The following is a 20,615-nucleotide window of genomic DNA, read 5'->3' as shown; positions in this document are numbered from 1 at the left end:
AATTTTAATCAGACATAAGAGAGAGGACAATACACACAAAAATCATCAGGAACAAAGAAAAAGGACAAACTCGATACTATCAAATGGGAATGAGTTGCAGGAATCTGCTGGGAAATGAGGTGGGCCAAGTGTCTGTGGGGAACATTTGGGTAAGGGTGAGCATCGTATCATAAGGTTCAGATTAGTAATGATATTATGGCAGGTGGCTGGTAAATGCCCAGCTGCCCAAATCCCAGGGGGAAACTTGAAGCAGCTGCCACAACTATTTGCAATTTGTACTTATTTCGAGATGCGGGCTTTGAATTCAGTAAAAAGGCCACCAAGTCTTATAGGTTTCTTACAAAACTAAATTAAACCTTTATTAATAGAAGAAATGATTTTAAGCACATACATAGATCTATAAATTACTACTATAATGACTTCTAAATCACCTAATTAATCTAAACCCCAGTAACACCTCCGTTAAGGCAACAGTGAGACACATAGATTTTAAAAGACCCAGGCAAAGTAACACAATACCCTGAACAGTCGAATTCAAAGTGAGTTTTTCTCCACTTCAATTCCTTGTAGACAGCAGCTTGAGGCTTAGATGTTGGAGGCTTTTCACACTTGTGGTATGCCTGCCCTTACATACAATCTTCGCTCCTTTATACATATCTTGCCCTTTGAATGTAAATTCCCATTGTTTCACTATGACTTTGGACTTGACCTCTCTCATAACAAAATATATCATAGTACCAATTTTACTAGTAATCTTTGGGAAAAATAAACACAGTTTTGTAACTTCTGGCTAAGTGCAACATTTCATTCCCTCTTTTGAATTCAAGCTAGTCTGGTTTATTTAAAATGTAAATGTTCCCTTTACACCTTATATTCTAAAATTCCCCCATGTTTACCTACCAACATTTCAAACCTAGCTTATCTTCTGATACGTCAAAGCCTTCAGACCAGCTGTCTTTAATTCAATTAAGTCCCACACACAGAGACCACAGTAAATTCCAATAACATTATGAAAATTATTATATCTTCCTGACAAATGGAGAAGAACAAGGAGCAATCTAATAAAAACTTCTAAACTGGAAGAGGGCTAATTTGAAGGAGAATTTGAGAAGGGATCTAGCCAAATGGAACCAAAGACTGACAGGAAAAGTTGTAACAGCACAATGGATGATCTTTAAGGAAGAGGTGCTTCAAGTACTGGATAGGTACATTCCAACAGGGACAAAGGATAAGGAAGTCAAAAGTAGGGCCTCCATAGATGACATGGAAGATGGAAATTATGATGAAACAAAAAAGGAGGGTGTGAAATGCAGGTCGCGTGAATTCTTCAAGTGAGAACCAGGTCATATACAATAGATGGAGAGTGCAAGTGAAGGGGAAAGTAAGACTGGCAAAAAAAGAGTATGAAAACAGAATAGCAGTCAACATAAAAAGGGAACCCAAAAATCTTTCTGATGACATATCAGAGAAATGTGATGAGGAGAATACAGCGAATGTTGCCTATATGGGTTTTAAGAAAGTGTTTGACAAGGTATCATTTAAAAGGCTAGTTAACAAAATTGAGGCTTGTGGAATAGGAGGGTCACTGTGCAATTGGATGAAAAAAATGGCTTAAGGACAGAAAGCAGCGAGTTGTGGTAGATGGCTGTCTTTTGGACTGAAGGGTCGTAGACAGCGGTGTTCTCCAAGAGTCAGTGCGAGGACTACTGCTTTTTTTTTTGCTATATATGAATGACAGGGATCATGGAATCAGAGTAAAATTTCAAAATTTGCGGATCATATCAAACTTGGAGGAGTGGCAAATGGTGAGGATGATACAAATTACCTGCAACAAACAGGCTAGCAGAATGGGCAGACAAGTGACAGATGGAATTTAACATAGAGAAGTGTAAGCTGATGCATGTTGGCAGAAGGGATGGGTAGAAGAAATATAGACTTAATGTCTCAATTCTAAACAGTGTGCAGCAACAGGGGGACCTGGGGATACATGTGCATCAATCTTTGTAGCTGGCAGGGAATATTAAGTGGTTAGCAAACATATAGGATCTTGGGCTTCATAAATAGAGGCATCAAGTACAAATGCAGGGAAGTTATGCTGAACCTTTATGAAACTCTGGTTAGGCCCCAGCTAGAGTACTGCATCCAGTTCTAGTCACCACACTTCAGGAAAGATGTGAAGGTCCTTGAGAGGTTGTAGAGGCAACTTACCCAGAATGGTTCCAGGGATGAGGGGTTTTAGTTACAAGACTAGGTTGGAGAAGCTGGGGTTGTTCGCCTGGAGCAAAGGAGATTGAGGGGAGATTTGATCAAGGTGTTCAAGATTATGACAGGCTCAGATAAAGTAGACAAAGAAAAGCTCTTCCCATTAGCTGATGGTACAAGGGCTAAGGGACAGAGATTTAAGATTTAGGGCAAGAGATGCAGGGGAAATGTGAGAAAGAACCTTTTTTTTTTAAAAAACACAGTGAGTGGCAATGACAGAGAACTCGCTGCCCACGAGGGTGGTGGAAGTGGAAACGGTCAATGATTTCAAAAGGAAACTGGATGGGCACTTGAAGGAAATAAACTTGGCAGGGTTACAAAGATCGAGTAGGGGGAGTGGGACTGAATGAACTGCTCCACAGGATGCTGGCACGGACTCAATGCTGCAAGCAGCTTGCTTCTGTGCTTTAATGACTCCAGGAGTGAGGATTGAGCTAGGAATTCACAGCCTGGCCAAGACTAAAGACTGCCGAGAGGAGATGTGAAGAAACCAGGTTAAAAACTGGATGCAAGATTCATCGTGTTTTTATTCTTTTCCTTCTCTTTGTGCTTTATGACAAATACAAAACCTACAATTAAATCTACTAAAGGTATTCAAAGTCCAGTGCACAAAACAAACATATTCCTGGGTAAAACTCTTTCAAGAAAAGTGTGCAATTGTAATTTAAGATCAGGCTAACAACCTTTTTGAAGAAAATTTCATAGATTAACAACAGAATAAAGCAATTGTGCAGCAATGTTGAGCTTAACCCATTTGTCTGTATCGCAGGTGGGGATAGAAGTATTTTCACAAATGGTGAGTGCTAATAGCTCATAGCAACTGACTCAGTTACTCAATCCAACAATTTAAGGAAAGTTAATTAGCTTAGAGTGATGCGTGGTCATTTAGCTTCTTTTCCTTTCATTCATCCTTAAGATGTGCAAGGCCAGCATTTATTGCCCAGTCCTGTTATCCAGTAAAAGTGGTGGTGGGCATCTTTATTGAACTGCACGGATAGCACTTTGATAGAACAGGGTGGCTTGCCAGATCATTTCACCTGCAGTTTAATGTCAATCATCCTAGCTTGACACTAGAGCAATGATGGCCAAATCAGGTGAGAACAGCAGGTTTACTTTCCTAAAGGAGATTAGTGAAACTGTTGGGTTTTTATGATTTCAAGGTCATTTTTCTGTTACCAGCTACTGCCAGATTCTTTATAAAATAATTACACAGTCACTGGCAAAAAGTCCCCAATCATTGTCTGCCATTTAATCTTTATTTCACTGATGCAAACACCTCATCCCCTTCCCAATAGACAGTCAGTCAGTTAAGTAGTCCTGACATACACCTCAACACTCAATATGTAAAAAGAATAGTATTTAGGTCATCACATTGGGCAGATGCTAGCAAATCAGATTTTTTTTGCCAACTTGGGGTCTCTAGGAAACACTGCTTTTCTCAAAGACACTATTTAACTGAGGATATTTCCACTGAAATGAGCCTGTTGAGTAGTGTGCATTTTTGCAAGTTCTGCCACGTAGGCTACTGCCAAGTTATCACATTCTGAAATTTGTACTATGCCTGGATTTAACGTAAAATTACTTCTGAAACTTTGAACCTGGCCTTCAACTAAATCAGTAAAAGATGTAGTCCTGGTCCCGAAAATAGAGAATGGGTCAGAGGGAAGAAACTTTAAATACCTTCTACTGTGTAACTGGATGTGGTGGCATTATGGATACCTTATTGGACTATTAATTCAGAGAATGAAAATAAGACAAAATGATTATACTACACCCCATCCCCCCGCCACTGAGTACGAGTGCAGATGGAGTACTCCTTCACTAGGTACTTTTAAATGAACTCCTTACCCCTTTTTCTACCTCGATGACAGAGTCCAGTAAGCCTCCAACATAGCACAATGATGATTTTGGTAGATCCACATGTCTAGTTGGGATAGGAAAAAGAAGGAAGAGTAGAGGGGAAAGAAAATATCAGTCAGCACTTACGAATCAATCAATTGTACCCTTGGTTCATAAACAGCCCAAATACCAAATACTTCAGAATGACTGTGTAAAGATTTGTTGGCTCCTTTTTCTCTGCCACAAATAATGGATAAATTTCACCATAAATTCAAATTATATGAGACAATACTCCTGACTGGCTATTATTCTGTGGGGGCTCTGCCTTTCGTTTGGAGAAAGGGAGAAAGCTCAAGTGTGACCTTCTGATATGTGGTCTGGGCTCACACGTAAAGAATGATGACTTGAACAAGTGTGCCAGCTGATAGTTCCACACCACCACAGGTCAATGTGCCAGGAGAGGAAGGGACAAACATTAAACAGTGGGAAAAAAAATAGTGAGGGGCAATAATTAAAAATAACGATGGAAATAAACACCATAGGTTTAAAGAAAAAGTGTTCCATCCTCCTCTGCCTCCTCCCACATTTAGTGGCAAACAGAGACAACACACTCAAACAAAATGAGCCGAATGAATACTGCCATTGTTATAACAAGAAACTCTACCCAGCTTGAGAACTGACTTACATATATGAAAATTTAAAAAGGTAGTTAGTTGTAATTTATAAAATATTTTTCACCATCGCTTATGGGGGCAGGGGAAATCAAATGAAAAAGCAGGATGTCTAAGATGCATAATTAAATGTTGCAACAGCTATGTGTCACTGCGGGGGGAGAAGCCAAGGCCTCTGGTTACACCACATATGCAGGGTGGGAACTTCTCTTTCCCCCATGTTGAAGCCATGACCCAATTGCTCACTGTGCAAGTGCGCAGCCAGGCGCAGGAGGCGTTTGAAGGATGAAAGGGGAAAATAGAATCTATGTCTAAAAAAAGGCCATTTCCAGCCAACTTACTGCTTTACAGCAACATCATTAACAATAATGTAACCCACAGACCAACAATGGATCATTGCCCACTTCTCAGGCTGACTCTGTAGTCTTAAGCCAGTCTATCACACCTGAGCACAGCTTCTGCCTGTTGCCACCAAACTACATCTCCCCTGTTTCCTCCTAAAATTGATCCTACAAACATATCCTTCCTCCTTCACAGCGCTGACTTCATCGTTCATTCCACAGGAATGGATGAGATTATTTTTGCAGCTATCAGAGGGCCAGAATCCTGAGTCTCATCCCAAATTTCTCTGGGAGGTGAGAGGAGAAAGTGAAATCAAAACAGAGGCGCTCAGGAAATATGAATATGCCAAGCAAGACCATTTAGCCCATTCCATCCAGGACCCATTTATAAATTATAGTGGTGAGGACCTCCCTCCCACACCACCTATTAATCCAATATTTAACCAACATGAGTTACCTTTCCCCTAGCCTGGCTGAAGAAAATCAGTGTTCTTGGGCCAACTTACAATCCCATCGCTCAACAGGTATTGATTTAGCACCTTTTTAAAAAATGTATCTGTTGCCCTTGATTCAACTATTTTCTCTGAGTTTGTTTCAAACATCTGCTATTCTGAGGGGATAAGATTTTTCAATTTCTTACCTTGCATTAGTTGTGAATTTTGTACTTTAGCCCTTCATTCCCAGTCCAATTTAACCAGATAGTTTACTTGGACCTCACCTATAACTTTCTATTCTGAACTCCTGTTTCGTGTGTTCCTTTAGTCTTCCAGCAAAAATAAACCAGTCATTTGAGCCTTTATTAATAACTTAGCCCCCTTAGACCTGGAATCATTCTGGTAAACCTTCTCTGAACCCTTCCCAATGCATTAATACACTCTAGAAGACCAAAGCCATACTCCAAAATTGGTCGTATCACTGAGCAGCACAATGTTAATATGGCTTGGTGAGAGACAGAGAGAGAGAGAGAGAGAGAGAGATATGAGAAGCATGAAGTGGAGATATGAGAAGCATGAAGTGGGAGACATCGAAAAGAGTGCAGTCTGCTGGAAATAGAGACTCACAGAAAAGAAAGATTAAAACATCTAAGGCGACAGAGATGGAAAGATGAAAACAAAAGTGTGAGAGCAGCACAGACAAACAAAAAGAATAGAAGACAAAGGCATAAATAGAGGGATGCAGCAAGATTAGAATGGGAAATGCACAAAGAGTTGCAGGAAGAGAGAATTTTTTATTTTTGCAGGGGATGAACAAGAAATTCTAAATTCCTTATCACCTCCCCAGTTCAAAGACAGAATGAGAATCAATTTGCTTCAGCAGCATTAGCTCTGCATTCAGCAGCCTGATTAAAGTAATAACGTGCACGTGATGAATCAACATATTGCATTAAAGCACCTCCCCTTCACATCAGCAATCTGGGTTCAAATTCAATTCAAACTGTGAGATGAAAGATTCTATGTACCATGAGTTTAATCAATCTTAACCCAGTTTATTCTAATCCTTTAAAAATTTGAGGAAACGGTTATGATAAGACATCGTCTGTCAGGAGTTCATTTTAACTTGAGTTAACAATGACTTACAGTTGAAGAAGATGTTTAATAATTTGTCCAGGGATAAGACGACAGTCACACATGTTGTCACCCTGCCAAAGGACAGCCTCGCAAATAGACCCATCCTGAAAACGTCTCAGCTCAGAATTCTCTCCCCAGAAGTCCCTGAATTCTGCTGCCTGTAATATTAAAAATAGAATATTTATTCATCTCCTTCAGTACAAGCCAGAACTGAAAAGAGTTAAGGCAGAAACACTAAACCAGCAAAGTTACCATGAGGCTCAAATACTAAAGATATAACCATATTTGGTGGCCAGGAAAATCTCTGGCTTTTCTATATAGTGCCAGGGAACACCTTACATGCACAGAAAGACAGGACTTCAGTTCAATTTTAACCCTGCCACCATTGTTGGAGTTTGGGAGGTGGGAGTGCATCTTCACTTAGACCTTAAGCTCTGGATTATCCTTCTTACACCCCTCTGTCTCTCCCTCTCTCTCCTCTTTAGAGATGCTCCATAAAACCTACCTCTTTGACCAAGCTTTTGGGCCATCTAACCTAATGTCTCTTTGTGCGGCTTGGTGTCATATTTTGTTTTAGAATTCTCCTGTGAAGTGCCTTGGGGCATTTTATTATGTTAAAGGCGCTTTATAAATATAAGTTGTTGTTGTTTAACTGTTAACAGTAACATATTTCCTACCACTGAACTTAAGCCACAGTTTTAGCCTAAGGGTTGGTAGATTTAAATCAGAGATGAGGAGGAATTACTTTTCTCAAAGGGTCGTGAATCTGTGGAATTCACTACCTCAGAGTGCAGTGGATGCCAGGACGCTGAATACATTTGAGGAGGAGATAGACAGATTTTTAATTATTAATGGCTGAAAGGTTATGGGGAGAGGGCGGGAAATTGGATTTGAGGCCGAAATGAGATCAGCCATGATCATAATGAATGGGGGGGGGGGCAGGCTCAAGGTGCTGAATTGCCTACTCCTGCTCCTAGTTCTTATGTTCTTATGCCCAGTGTTTTACTTAACACCAGTGTAACTGAATGCTAATGCTGCAAGATATCATCTGACTCAGTATCGCTTCACCTGTATGTTCCTCTGCAATGGAAGGGCACTGAGCTCTGGAGAAGCTCTATAAAATATTAATATTCAGAAAACTAGCTACAAACACATGTTGCAGCTACATTGACTCGACTCTAATAAGATGTATAAAATTCTCTGAAAATACAAATAACAATGTATTTGGAGAAAGGAAGAGGAATAGCAACATTACAACAGATTCAACTACTCTAAACTCTTAAAAAGAAGTCTTTACCTCAGGACTATCAGCCAGAGGTCCTTTTTCCAAAACATTTGCAGAAAACGCAGGGTTCAATAAAACACCAAATGACAAACATCTGCTGTCCTTGTGTTTTGGAGGATCTGCATTTATTGGCCACTGTATGAAAGGGGCACAAAAGGTCTGTTACTTCAATGCAAAAGCAAATGTAATCTTATTGTTCTGTATAAATTTTGTAAATCTCCACCTATATAGGTCAGTAATAATGCTTCACTTTCACTGATTAGTAGTGCTCCTTCCCAACATTTTTTGCTATACCAAACTGAAGCCATTCAGAAAGACAAATCATCAAAACAAAGATGATACAAGATCCCACAGCCCATGTAAAATGTTTTATCCTGAATGGCATACCATTACTATAGCAGTGAACAAAATTGGTACAGATTCTTTCAATATCCAAGGAAAGTGCCTTCAAACTCATTTAAATTCAGTACACATTACATTTACCAAAATAACTGGCAGAGGTATTTTAAGGCTTCAATGGCAATAATTTCAAAAAGCATAATGAATGGACATTTCTACTGCATCAGCAGTCTTCTAGTGCCTCACCGTGATGATCATTCTTCCCACGTAAGCCTCAATTGAGGATTCGCTTGCCAATCAATCACAAGAGAGACCACAGCCTATCCTCATCAACATCTACACTCCATTTCATAAAAAGGATTAAACTGATCAGCAACCAGGAGTTTATCATTTGTCCAGGGATATCTTGATCATTGCTCCCCACGTCCCCGCCCTCATTAAAAAGGGCATTAAAGACAAATGCAGTGTTTCCACCACCTCCGCTCCCCCAACTGAGATCAACAAACTCAGCTGAGTGGGAATCGAGCCTGGGCCTTGCTGGCCTGAAGCATCACCAAACCAACACAGCAGAGCTTGATCTGTCCATCAGCCTGTCTCTGAACATACATTGTGCAGAAATCTCTAAAGGGCAACGTGGAACAGCAATACTGAATGTCTCATCCTGCAAAGCCTACATGCAGCCAATGCTAATCCCCAGATGTTGCCAAGGAAGATTTTGCAGAGTTGCCTTGACTGAGGTTGCCTGATTGAACAGGCTTGTCCAATATTTCTCTTATTGTTCTGTTTAACAGTCGTTGTTCTATAGCTGAGTGGTTTGCTGGGCCACTTCAGTGGACATTAAGAGTCAACTAAATACTGTGGAAATGGAGTCAGCATAGACCAGTCTAGGTAGAAATAACAGGTTCATTTCCCTGAAGGATATTAATGAAATGACAATCTGGCAGCTTTCATGGTCATGTTTCAGGTGCTAGCCACAAGATAGAAGATATCAATTTCATAACATGCTACAATGGGATTTGAACTCATGATCTCTCATCATTGATCAGGTTAGTGTCTTCACTCCGATAGAGTACCCCCAAAAAAAAAATGTTTTTTTTTTACTTCATTCATGGGATGTGGGCTTCGCTGACTGGGCCAGCATTTATTGCCCATCCCTAGTTGCCCTTGAGAAGGTGGTGGTGAGCTACCTTCTTGAACCGCTACAGTCCATGTGGTGTGGGTACACCCACAGTGCTCTTAGGGAGGGAGTTCCAGGATTTTGACCCAGCAACAGTGAAGGAATGGCGATATATTTCCAAGTCAGGATGGAGAGAGACTTGGAGGGGAGCCTCCAGGTGGTGGTGTTCCCATCTATCTGCTGCCCTTGTCCTTCTAGGCGGTAGTGGTCATGGGTTTGGAAGGTGCTGTCGAGGAAGCCTTGGTGAATTTCTGCAGTGCATCCTGTAGATGGTACACACTGCTGCTACTGTGTGTCGGTGGTGGAGGGAGTGAATGTTTGTGGATGTGGTGATAATCAAGCGGGCTGCTTTGTCCTGCACAGTGTCAAATTTCTTGAGTGTTGTGGGAGCTGCACTCATCCAGGCAAATGGGGAGTATTCCATCACACTCCTGACTTGTGTCTTGTGGATGGTGGACAGGCTTTGGGGACTCAGGAGGTGAGTTACTCGTCACACGATTCCCAGCCTCTGACCTGCTCTTGTAGCCACAGTATTTATATGGCTAGTCCAGTTCAGTTTATGGTCAATGGTAACCCCCCCAGGATGTTGATAGTGGGGGATTCAGTGATGTTAATGCCATTGAGCATCAAGGGGCAATGGTTGGATTCTCAGTTGTTGGAGATGGTCATTGCCTGACACTTGTGTGGCGCAAAGGTTACTTGCCACTTGTCCACCCAAGCCTAGATATTGTCCAGGCCTTGCTGCATTTGGACATGAACTGCTTTGGTATCGGATGAATCGCAAATGGTACTGAACATTGTGCAATCATCACTGAATATCCCCACTTCTGCCCTTATGATGGAAGGAAGGTCATTGATGAAGCGGCTGAAGATGGTTGGGCCGAGGACACTACCGTGAGGAACCTCTGCAGTGATGTTCCTGGAGCTGAGATGACTGACCTCCAACAATCACAACTATCTTCCTTTGTGCTCGATATGACTCCAACTAGTGGAGAGTTTTCCCCGATTCCCATTGACTCCAGTTTTGCTAGGGCTCCTTCATGCCCCACTCGGTCAAATGCAGCCTTGACATCAAGGGCAGTCACTCTCACCTCACCTCAGGAGTTCAGCTCTTTTGTCATTGTTTGAACAAAAGCTGCAATGAGGTCAGGAGCCAAGTGGCTCCAAACTGGGTGTCAGTGAGCATGGTGACACTTGATAGCACTGTTGATGATCCCTTCCGTTACTTTACTGATGATCGAGAGTGGACTGATAGAGTGGTAATTGGCCAGGTTGGATTTGTCCTGCTTTTTGTAGATAGGACATAGCTAGGCAATTTTCCACATTGCCAGGTAGATGCCAGTGTTGTAGCTGTACTGGAACAGCCTGGCTAGGGGTGTGGCAAGTTCTGAAGCACGAGTCTTCAGTGCTATTGCTGGAACATTGTCAGGGCCCATAGACTTTGCAGTATCCGGTGCCTTCAGCCATTTCTGGATATCACGCAGAGCGAATCGAATTGGTTGAAGATGGACATCTGTGATGCTGGGGACCTCTGGAGGAAGCAGAGATGGATCATCTTCTCGGCACTTCTGGCTGAAGATTGTAGCAAATGCTTCAGCCTTATCTTTTGCACTGGCGTGCTGGGCTCCCCCATCATTGAGGATGGGGAAATTTGTGGAGCATCCTCCTCCAGTGAGTTGTTTAGTTGTCCACCACCATTCACCACTGCCAGGACTGCAGAGATTAGATCTGATTCGTTGATTGTGGGATCGCTTAGCTCCAATCACTTGTTGCTTATGCCGTTTGGCACACAAGTAGTCCTGTGTTATAGCTTCACCAGGTTGACACTTCAATTCTGGATGTGCCTGGTGCTGCTCCTGGCATGCCCTCCTGTACTCTTCATTGAACCAGGGTTGATCCCCTAGCTTGATGGTAATGGTAGAGTGTGGGATATGCTGGGCCATGAGGTTACAGATTGTGTTTCAGTACAATTCTACTGCTGTTGATGGCCTACAGCGCCTCATGGATGCCCAGTCTTGAGTTGCTAGACCTGTTCGAAATCTATCCCATTTAGCACGGCAGTAGTGTCATTAAATAAGCTACAAATGAACAACAGAGGGTAGGAGGACGTAAATCCAATAAAAGAAATGGCTGCTTAAACTACTAGATTTTGTTTTCCTTGAAAATAACAAAAAAGAACCAAATCAACGGTATTCTAGAAGCTAACTAATAAAAATGAAACTAACAGCAGCCCATGAGCAAGAAGTCATTTTTCACTATTCTGGAAAATATAATTTAGAACATATACAATTATTGCTCCATAACTCAAATGATCTTAAGATCACTGGACTTACTTCAGATGTTTGAAGAAGAGAGTGAGTAAGAAGGTGAATCCGCTGTCCCAGTCCACGGGTTAATAGTGACAGAAGGTGAGGTAAGATTGTCACAATATAGTTACCTCCATGATCAATCAAGTCATTGAGAAGTTTCATCTTTTTACAGCCTTCCTGCAGCTTGACAAGGTTCTTTAGACTATCAAGAAATATTTTAAAATGTGAAATTGCTCCTACACAAAATATTCTCACAATATGGACCAAATACCATTTAAAGAAAAAAAAATTCTTAGACCATAAGACATAGGAGCAGAAATTAGGCCATTTGGCCCATCGAGTCTGCTCCGCCATTCAATCACGGCTGATAAGATTCTCAACCCCATTCTCCCGCCTTCTCCCCGTAACCTTTGATCCCCTTACCAATCAAGAACCTATCTATCTCGGGCTTAAATACACTCAATGACCTGGCCTCCACAGCCTTCTGTGGCAATGAATTCCATATATTCACCACTCTTTGGCTAAAGAAGTTTCTCCTCATCTCTGTTCTAAAAGGTCTTCCCTTTACTCTGAGGCTGTGCCCTCAGGTCCTAGTCTCTCCTGCTAATGGAAACATCTTCTCCATGTCCACTCTATTCAGGCCTTTCAGTATTCTGTAAGTTTTAATCAGATCCCCCCTCATTCTTCTAAACTCCATCGAGTATAGACCCAGAGTCATCAAACGTTCCTCATATGTTAAGCCTTTCATTCCCGGGATCATTCTGAACTCTGAGATCCTCTGGACTCTCTCCAGGGCCAGCACATCCTTTCTGAGATACGGGGCCCAAAATTGCTCACAATATTCTAAATGTGGTCTGACCAGAGCCTTATAAAGCCTCAGCAGCACATCCCTGCTTTTATATTCTAGTCCTCTCGAAATAAATGCCAACATTGCATTTGCCTTCCTAACGACCGACTCAACCTGCAAGTTATCCTCAAGAGAATCCTGGACTAGGACTCCCAAGTCCCTTTGCACTCCAGACTTCGGAATTCTCTCCCCATTTAGAAAATAGTCTATGCCTCTATTCTTCTTACCAAAGTGCATGACCTCACACTTCCCCACGTTGTATTCCATCTGCCACTTCTTTGCCCATTCTCCTAACCTGTCCAAATCCTTCTGCAACCTCCCCGCCTCCTCAATACTACCTGTCCCTCCACCTAGCTTTGTATCACCTGCAAACTTAGCCAAGATGCCCTCAGTTCCTTCATCTAGATCATTAACGTATAAAGTGAAAAGTTGTGGTCCCAACACTGACCCCTGCGGAACTCCACTAGTCACCAGCCGCCACCCTTATCCCCACTCTCTGCCTCCTGCCAGACAGCCAATCTTCTATCCATGCTAATACCTTGCCTCTAACGCCATGGGCTCTTATCTTACTGAGCAGCCTCCTGTGCGGCACCTTGTCAAAGGCCTTCTGGAAGTCCAAGTAGATAACATCCATTGGCTCTCCTTTATCTAACCTACTTGTTACCTCCTCAAAGAATTCTAACAGATTTGTCAGGCATGACCTCCCCTTGATGAAACCATGCGGACTTTGCCCTATTTTACCGTGCACTTCCAAGTATTCTGAAATCTCATCCTTAATAATGGACTCTAAAATCTTACCAAAGACCGAGGTCAGGCTAATCAGCCTGTAATTTCCTGTCTTTGGCCTCACTCCCTTCTTAAATAAGGGGGTTACATTAGCAATTTTCCAGTCCTCTGGGACCCTCCCTGACTCCAGTGATTCCTGAAAGATCACCACTAGCGCCTCCACTATCTCTTCAGCTATCTCCTTCAGAACTCTGGGTGTAATCCATCTGGTCCAGGTGATTTATCCACCTTCAGGCCTTTCAGTTTTCCTAGCACCTTCTCCTTGGTAATGGCCACCATACTCACCTCTGCCCCCCGATTCTCTTGAACTTTGGGGATGTTACTCGTGTCTTCCACCGTGAAGACTGACGCAAAGTACCTATTCAGTTCCTCCACCATTTCTTTGTTTCCCACTACTACTTCTCCAGCGTCATTTTCCAGCGGCCCAATGTCCACTTTTGCCTCTCTCTTACCCTTGAAATATCTAAAAAAAACTCTTGCAATCTTCTTTTATATTACTGGCTAGTTTACCCTCATAATTAACTTACTGGAAGACATGGTCAAATGTTTGAAGAAGAGGCTTTCGGGTCATCAAAAGCACTTCAAATCCATCCACGGTCTTGTTGTCAAGAATTTCCATTGACTTCTGTGCTTCATATTGAATCTAGGAGGTTATCAGACAACAGGAAACCTCAACTGATCGGTCCTGATATGTTACAAATTCACATACACAGGAACAGAAATGCGAATTGTGAATCTATTGCTAGTTAGCAAACAATTATTTATTTCTTTAGTTCTTCCACATCTGTTTCTGGGTGGGAGTTTACTTATTACACAGTTAAGAGTCACTGAATTTGAGCAATATTATCTTTTGTTTGTCCCCTGCTTCAGATACTCCCACCGACAGCGAGTGTCAAATGGAATTGCAATATTTTTCCAGAGATTTGTGCCTGTTTCAGCTAAACAAAATAAGTGACAGCTATTTGCTGACTCACTCCTCAGGGCAATGCCTTGACCAATCAGGGTTAAGTAGCCTGGTTTAAATTTCAAACATTACTTGGCAGTTCACTGTCAGTCATCATCAATGGTGGCATTCTCCATGGTAACGCCTCTACCAGAGTCCACTTGCCAACCATACAGTATAAATTGTTGTTTTCCCCTTATATTGGTATTCTTGAGAATCATCCCGAGCGCAAGACAAAAAGCTTGGGCTGGTCTCTTTTTACAGACGTACGTGAATAGAGTGGTATGTGCCTGAATTTTCCAGCAACACTATGTGAGTGTTATTGGTCCATGCCGAGTTAGCTTATCTCACCAGAGTGGCAGCAGAAGCATGTAGCAGCTACTTGACTCCTATACCTATGCATTTTTCAATAATTCTCGCTGAGCACAAGGGAGGACGCTGACAAGGACACGGTTAGACACAACTGAAGTCCATCTTCCACCCTACATATAGTCAATCATGGTACCAATGTTCACTGATTGCTATTCTTCTCTAAGTCTCTATCCCAAAGGCGAGTAGAGACCGGCCACACCCTAGATAGAATCAGCACCTTCAAGAGTTGGGAACAGCAAATTTGGAGGAGGGGAAGAGAAAAAAAGCCAAGTGTGTTAAACTATTAACAAATACCAAATCCAGCATTCACACCCTCTCCCCGCCTTGCCAATAGTATCGTTGCCTTCATAAACGTTTCCACAGCAGAAACATTTTCCTTTAAATCAGGTCCATCGTATAATGAAAAGGAATTGCCAGCTGTCCCAAGCTACTTTACCTGTTTGTATTTGCTTGTAGTCATCTCAGCACAGAGGTTTACAAATCCCGAGGGATCGACAAATACAACTTCAAAGGCCTCGTGAAAGTCTTGAAGTGATGGCTGTGGGAGAAAAAGGTTAACAAATTATTTCAATAAATTACATTTCAATTAAAGCTTTTCAATTTAGACCTCTGCCCCATTGGCCTCAACCTTAGACATCATGGACAGAATTTTCTGCCTGTTGGGCGGGCAGGGAGCCGATCCCCGCCGGAGAAGCGGGCCGCACCGCCATTTTAAGCGGGCAGGCCAATTAAGGCCCGCCCAGCATGACGTCCGGCGGGAAGCGTTATGCACTTCCTGTGCAGGTGGGGGGATTCCGCAAAAGCGAGAGTGCGCTCTTTTGCGCATGCGCACGAAAGAGCACACATCTTCCTGAGGCAAAGTGCAGCCTCAGGGAGATCGCTTCCACTTTGAAAACGATTAAAAATAGAAAATAGACAATGTCACATGAGATGGGAAATGTTCATAATTTCCATAACAACTTTATTAAACTTTTTAAATCCCTACATGAAACCTCATCCCGCCGGTGGATGAGGTTTCATGTTTTTTCTATTGCCCGCCGGGGCTCCTGGCCTGCCCGCCAACCTTAAGGTTGGACAGGCAGGTCCTTTAATTGTTTAAATGATCCTGCCAAAGGCCTCAATTGGCCATTGACAGGTCGGCGGGCCCGCAGCTGATTTTGCTGTGCCCCCGCCTTCCTGAAAATTTAAATGGGGCGGGATGACGTCGGGGGGTCCACCCAATGTCATCCCGTGTCATTTTACGTGTCGGCGAGCGGGCCCGACCCCCTGCTCGCCGACGGCAAAACTCTGCCCCATATTTCCACAAAAAAAAACAATAATTCTGTTAGATAAACAAATAACATGTCACTTCATAAGACATGCAAAAAAGAGCTATTTAATACTGAAAGTAACATGTCTGTAATGCCATGTTGATGAACGGTGGCAGAGTGCAATCTATTCATCGACTCCAATTCTGAATAAAGAACAATGAACCAAGTTTCAGATGTGTAATTTATAATTGGTTTATTTTCAGGGTCTATTTCATGACTATTTGAACATAGTTGAGTTTAAAACAAATCATTTCATTCTTGAAATTAACTAATGGTAAAGAGCTAAACATCTTTGCTGCTGTTTGTTTCGTCAAACATTATCACTCTGATCAGTAAATAAAAAATGTTTAAAGCTTCTTATAGATGGTAGCAATTGTGCCTTAATATTTGAGTTTGTAAATTTGAATGCTAGTAGTTGGAGACTTGTTTGGGGCAGTTATTTTTGGAACTACATTATTAACACTTTAAAGTATTATTTTAAACATGTGTAAAATCCTTACATTTAATCTGGCAAAAATTTGTTTAATAACATGCATCAAGAGTATGCAGGAAACAAAATGAAGCAAGCAATTTGAGCATATACAAGTACATACATGCCAGTAAGAACAAGTGGAAGAGAAACTCAGGCCCCTCATAGATCAGATTCAATCCTCATTCTGTGATAGGCTATTATCTCAGTCATAGTAGCAATAGGATTGCAACAAATGACTGCATTAGCCAAGACAGGAAAAATATCTGGGGGCAAGCTCCTGATCAGGCTCAGCTATAGTGTCACAAAAACAGCAAACTGGGGTAGAAACACAAAGCGTCCCTTCACACACTTACTCCGCTGCCTGCCTCTGTGTGACTGATACAGCTTGATGTTTTACTCGGGCTTCTGTTTTGCCAATGCTTCAGGTAAACTGCAGTATAAAGAACTGTGCTGGACTATCAGTCTGCATTATGGAATCAGTTTTTGGAGTCAGGTTCTAACCTATCAAGTCCATCAGGAAAGACTAAACAAGCTGGGACTCATTATTCTCAACAAGAGAAGGCTGAGAGATGACCCAATAGCAATCTTCAAGGTTATGAAAGGGATTTAGAGGGTGGATGTAGAGAGGAGGTTTCCACTTGTTGGGGGAGGCCAAAATTAGAGGTCTTAAATACAAGACAATGACCAATAAATCAATAAAGAATTCAGGAGAAGGTTCTTTACCCAGAAAGTAGTTAGAACGTGATACTCACTGACACACTGAATGTTCGTGGCAAATTGGATACAATCATTTAAGGGGAAGCTAGATAAGGGCAAAAATAGGAAGAATAGAAAGTTATGTGACAGCGTTAGATGAAATAGGGTGGGAGGAGGTTCGTACAGAGCATAAACACCAACGTAGGACAGCTGGGGTGAGTGGCCTGTTTCTGTGCTGTAATTCTCTCAGTAAAAACTGCCCCTGTAAAGATTCCCTTTGATATTCGCAAAGGAAACACAGGTTGAGTGTCCTCAGTGAAGGTCTTTGTCATCGAATAGAGTGACTGGGCTGTTGAATGCCTCATAAAAGCAAATACTCTATACTGAAATTTATTTTTAATGGTGAGACACTAGAAGCTGCAGAGGATCAAAGGGGTTGGGCGGCCAAGTGCATAGGTCACAAAGATGATGCACAAGTACAAAGAGGCCAGCGTCATTTATCTCAAGGGTCTAAAATTAAAGAGTGATGAAGTTATGCTTCAGTTGTACAGAGCTTTAGTCAGACCCCAATAGCAATAGTACATTCAGTTTTGGCACCAAACCTCAGGAAGAATATACTGGCCTTGGATTGGGTAGAATACAGATTTACCAGAAATGAAATTGGGGCTCAAAAGGTTAAATTATGAGCACAGGTTACATAAATTTGGATTGTAGTCCCTTGAGTTTAGATTGTTAAGGGGTGATCTTATCAAAGCATTTTAAAGATGAACAAATTCAATATGTTAGATACAGAAAAGTCACTCCCTCTAATGGGAAAATCTCGAACATAAGGGCATGTTCTTTGCATGACAGCTAGACTATTTAGAAGTGAAATCACAAAGCACTTTTTCTACAAAGGAGTGGGTGAGTGGAAATCGGTATCTCATTTCCCAAAAGGATGTGGATGCTGGATGAATTAAAATTTTGAAGACTTAAATCCATAGCTTTTTGTCAGGTCGGGGTACGAAGGGATGTGGAACAACAGTTAAATGGAGTTGAGGTATAGATCAAACATGATCTAATCGAATGGTGGAACAAGCTCACTGGCTTGATTGAATTTTTTTTGAGGAGGTGACAAGGAGCATCGAGGAGCATCGACATTTGATGCAGTCTTTTGATAAGGTCCCACAGAGCAGACTGGTTGGAAAAGTAAGATTCCCTGGAATCCAAAAAGCAAGTGGCGAGTAGGATCCAAAATTGACTGAGTGGCAGAAAACAAAGGGTAATGGTTAACGAGTGTTTTTGTGACTGGAGGACTGTTTAAGATGGGGTTTTGCAGGGCAATGTTTCCTCTAATCTGCACATCCATATGGCAATGCAACAACCCAAAAGTTCCCACACAGGCCACACACAAGTCAGCTCCTTTAAGTTATCATGCGTGCATAGTTGCATAAAAAAGTTGAAAGGGGCTGCATGCTTAAATTTCCCACCAACCTCCAAAAAACATTAGAGGGTATGTTGGTCCTGGGACTCTTGCTTTACATGGAGCATAGCAATGAGTTAAGACTTAAATGTAGAGGGCATGATTAAGAAGTTTGCAGAGGATGCAAAAATTGGCCACATGGTTGGTTGTGAGGAGGATAGCTGTAGAATGCAGGGAGCTATTAATGGACTGGTCAGGTGGGCAGAAAAGAGGCAAATGGAGTTCAATCCAGAGAAGCAGGAGGTAATGCATTGGGGGAGGACAAACAAGGCAAGGAAATACACAATAAACGGTGGGACACTCAGAATTGTAGAGGAATCCAGAGATCCCTGAAAATAGCAGGAGCGGCATATAAGGTGATTAAGGAGGCATATGGAATATTCTCCTCTGCCTTCTTTAGACACAGGGGAGGTGCCAGAGGACTGGAGAATTGCAAATGTTACACCCTTGTTCAAAAAGGGGTGCAAGGAAAAAGCCGGCAACTACAGAGCAGTCAGTTTGACTTCAGTGGTAGGGAAACGTCTGGAAACTATAGTACAGGATAAAATCAATAGTCACTTAGGCAAGTACAGGATAATTAAGGAAAGCCAGCATGGTTTCATTAGGGGGAAATCGTGTCTAACTAACTTCGAGTTTTTTGAGGAGGTAACAGAGAAGGTTGGTAAGGGAAACGCTGTTGATGTAGGATTTACGGATTTTCTAAAGGCATTTGATACAGTGCCACACAACAGACTTGTGAGCAAAATTCTAGGTCATGGAATAAAAGGGAAAGCAGGCACTTGGATAAGAAATTGGCTGAGTGACAGGAAAGCAAAATACTGCAGATGCTGGAAATCTGAAATAAAAACAGAATGCTGGAAGAGCTCCGCGGGTCTGCCAACATCTGTGGACGGAGAGGCGGAATTGGCGTTTCAAGTCAGCATGACCCTGAAGAAAGGTTGTGCGGGCTCAGGGCGTTAACTCTTTCTCTCTCCACGGGTGCTGTCGGACCTGCTGAGTTTTTCCAGCATTTTCTGTGATAAATGGTTGTTTTTCCAGATTGGAGGAAGGTTTGTAGAGGAGTTCCCCAAGGGACCCTTGCTATTCCTGATATATATTAATGACCTAGGCTATGGCGTGCAGGGCATGATTTCAACATTTGCAGATGATTCGAAGATTAGAAATGTTGTCAACTGTGATGGGGATAATCTTGAACTTCAAAAGGACATAGAAATGTTGGTGGATTGGGCAGACAAGTGGCAGATGAAGTTCAGTGCAGAGAAATGTGAGGTGATTCATTTTGGCAGAAAAAACATGGTGAGATGGTATGAAATAAAAGGAGAGCCTCTAAGGGAGGTGCAGGAACAGAGCGACCTCAGTGTAAACGTACATAGGTGATTGAAGATGTCAGGGCATGTTGAGAGAGCAGTTAATAAAGCACATAGTATCTTAGGCTTTATTAATAGGGGCATTGAGTACAAGAGTAAGGAGGTCATGTTGAACTTGTATGAGGAACTAGTTAGGCCTCATGTGGAGTACTACATCCAGTTCTGGGCACCATACTTGAGAAGGATGTAAAGGCTTTGGAGAGAGTGTAGAGGAGATTCACAAGAATGATTCCAGCGATAAAGAACTGTAGCTATGAGGATAGATTGGAGGTTGGGACTCTTTTCCTTTGAGAAAAGGTGGCTGAGAGGAAACTTGATAGAGGTATTCAAGATCCTGAGGGGTATGAACAGGGTAAATAGTGGGAAACTGTTCCTACTCAAGAGAACATCAAGAGCTAGAGGGCACAGATTCAAAATAATTGGCAAAAATAGTAAATGTGATGCGAGACAAACTTTTTCATCCAGAGGGTGGATGGAGTCTGGAACAAACTACCTGAAAGAGTGGTGGAGGCAGGTTCGATCGAGGTATTCAAAAGGGAATTGGATTGCTACCTGAAAAGCGAGAATGT

The 20,615-nt window shown here is 42.1% G+C and overlaps 1 protein-coding gene across 1 annotated transcript in view; it reads right to left on the bottom strand.

Annotated features, from left to right (window-relative positions):
- The window catches only part of nol6 (nucleolar protein 6 (RNA-associated)), a 125,509-nt gene that overhangs the window by 47,272 nt on the left and 57,622 nt on the right, over nucleotides 1-20,615 (bottom strand). The window contains exons 10-15 of the mRNA XM_078551346.1: nucleotides 15,176-15,277; nucleotides 13,952-14,067; nucleotides 11,816-11,993; nucleotides 7,979-8,101; nucleotides 6,691-6,839; nucleotides 4,111-4,186 (exon numbers count right to left, since the gene is read on the bottom strand). Of these exons, the coding sequence (XP_078407472.1) occupies nucleotides 4,111-4,186; nucleotides 6,691-6,839; nucleotides 7,979-8,101; nucleotides 11,816-11,993; nucleotides 13,952-14,067; nucleotides 15,176-15,277 (744 nt within the window). The remainder of the gene's footprint in view (nucleotides 1-4,110; nucleotides 4,187-6,690; nucleotides 6,840-7,978; nucleotides 8,102-11,815; nucleotides 11,994-13,951; nucleotides 14,068-15,175; nucleotides 15,278-20,615) is intronic.

The sequence above is a fragment of the Cetorhinus maximus genome, chromosome 1, assembly GCF_964194155.1.
Source record: "Cetorhinus maximus chromosome 1, sCetMax3.hap1.1, whole genome shotgun sequence".
Classification (NCBI taxonomy): Eukaryota; Metazoa; Chordata; class Chondrichthyes; order Lamniformes; family Cetorhinidae; genus Cetorhinus; species Cetorhinus maximus.
Note: the sequence above shows the minus strand (reverse complement) of the source record. Positions and strands in the feature narration are given on the sequence as shown.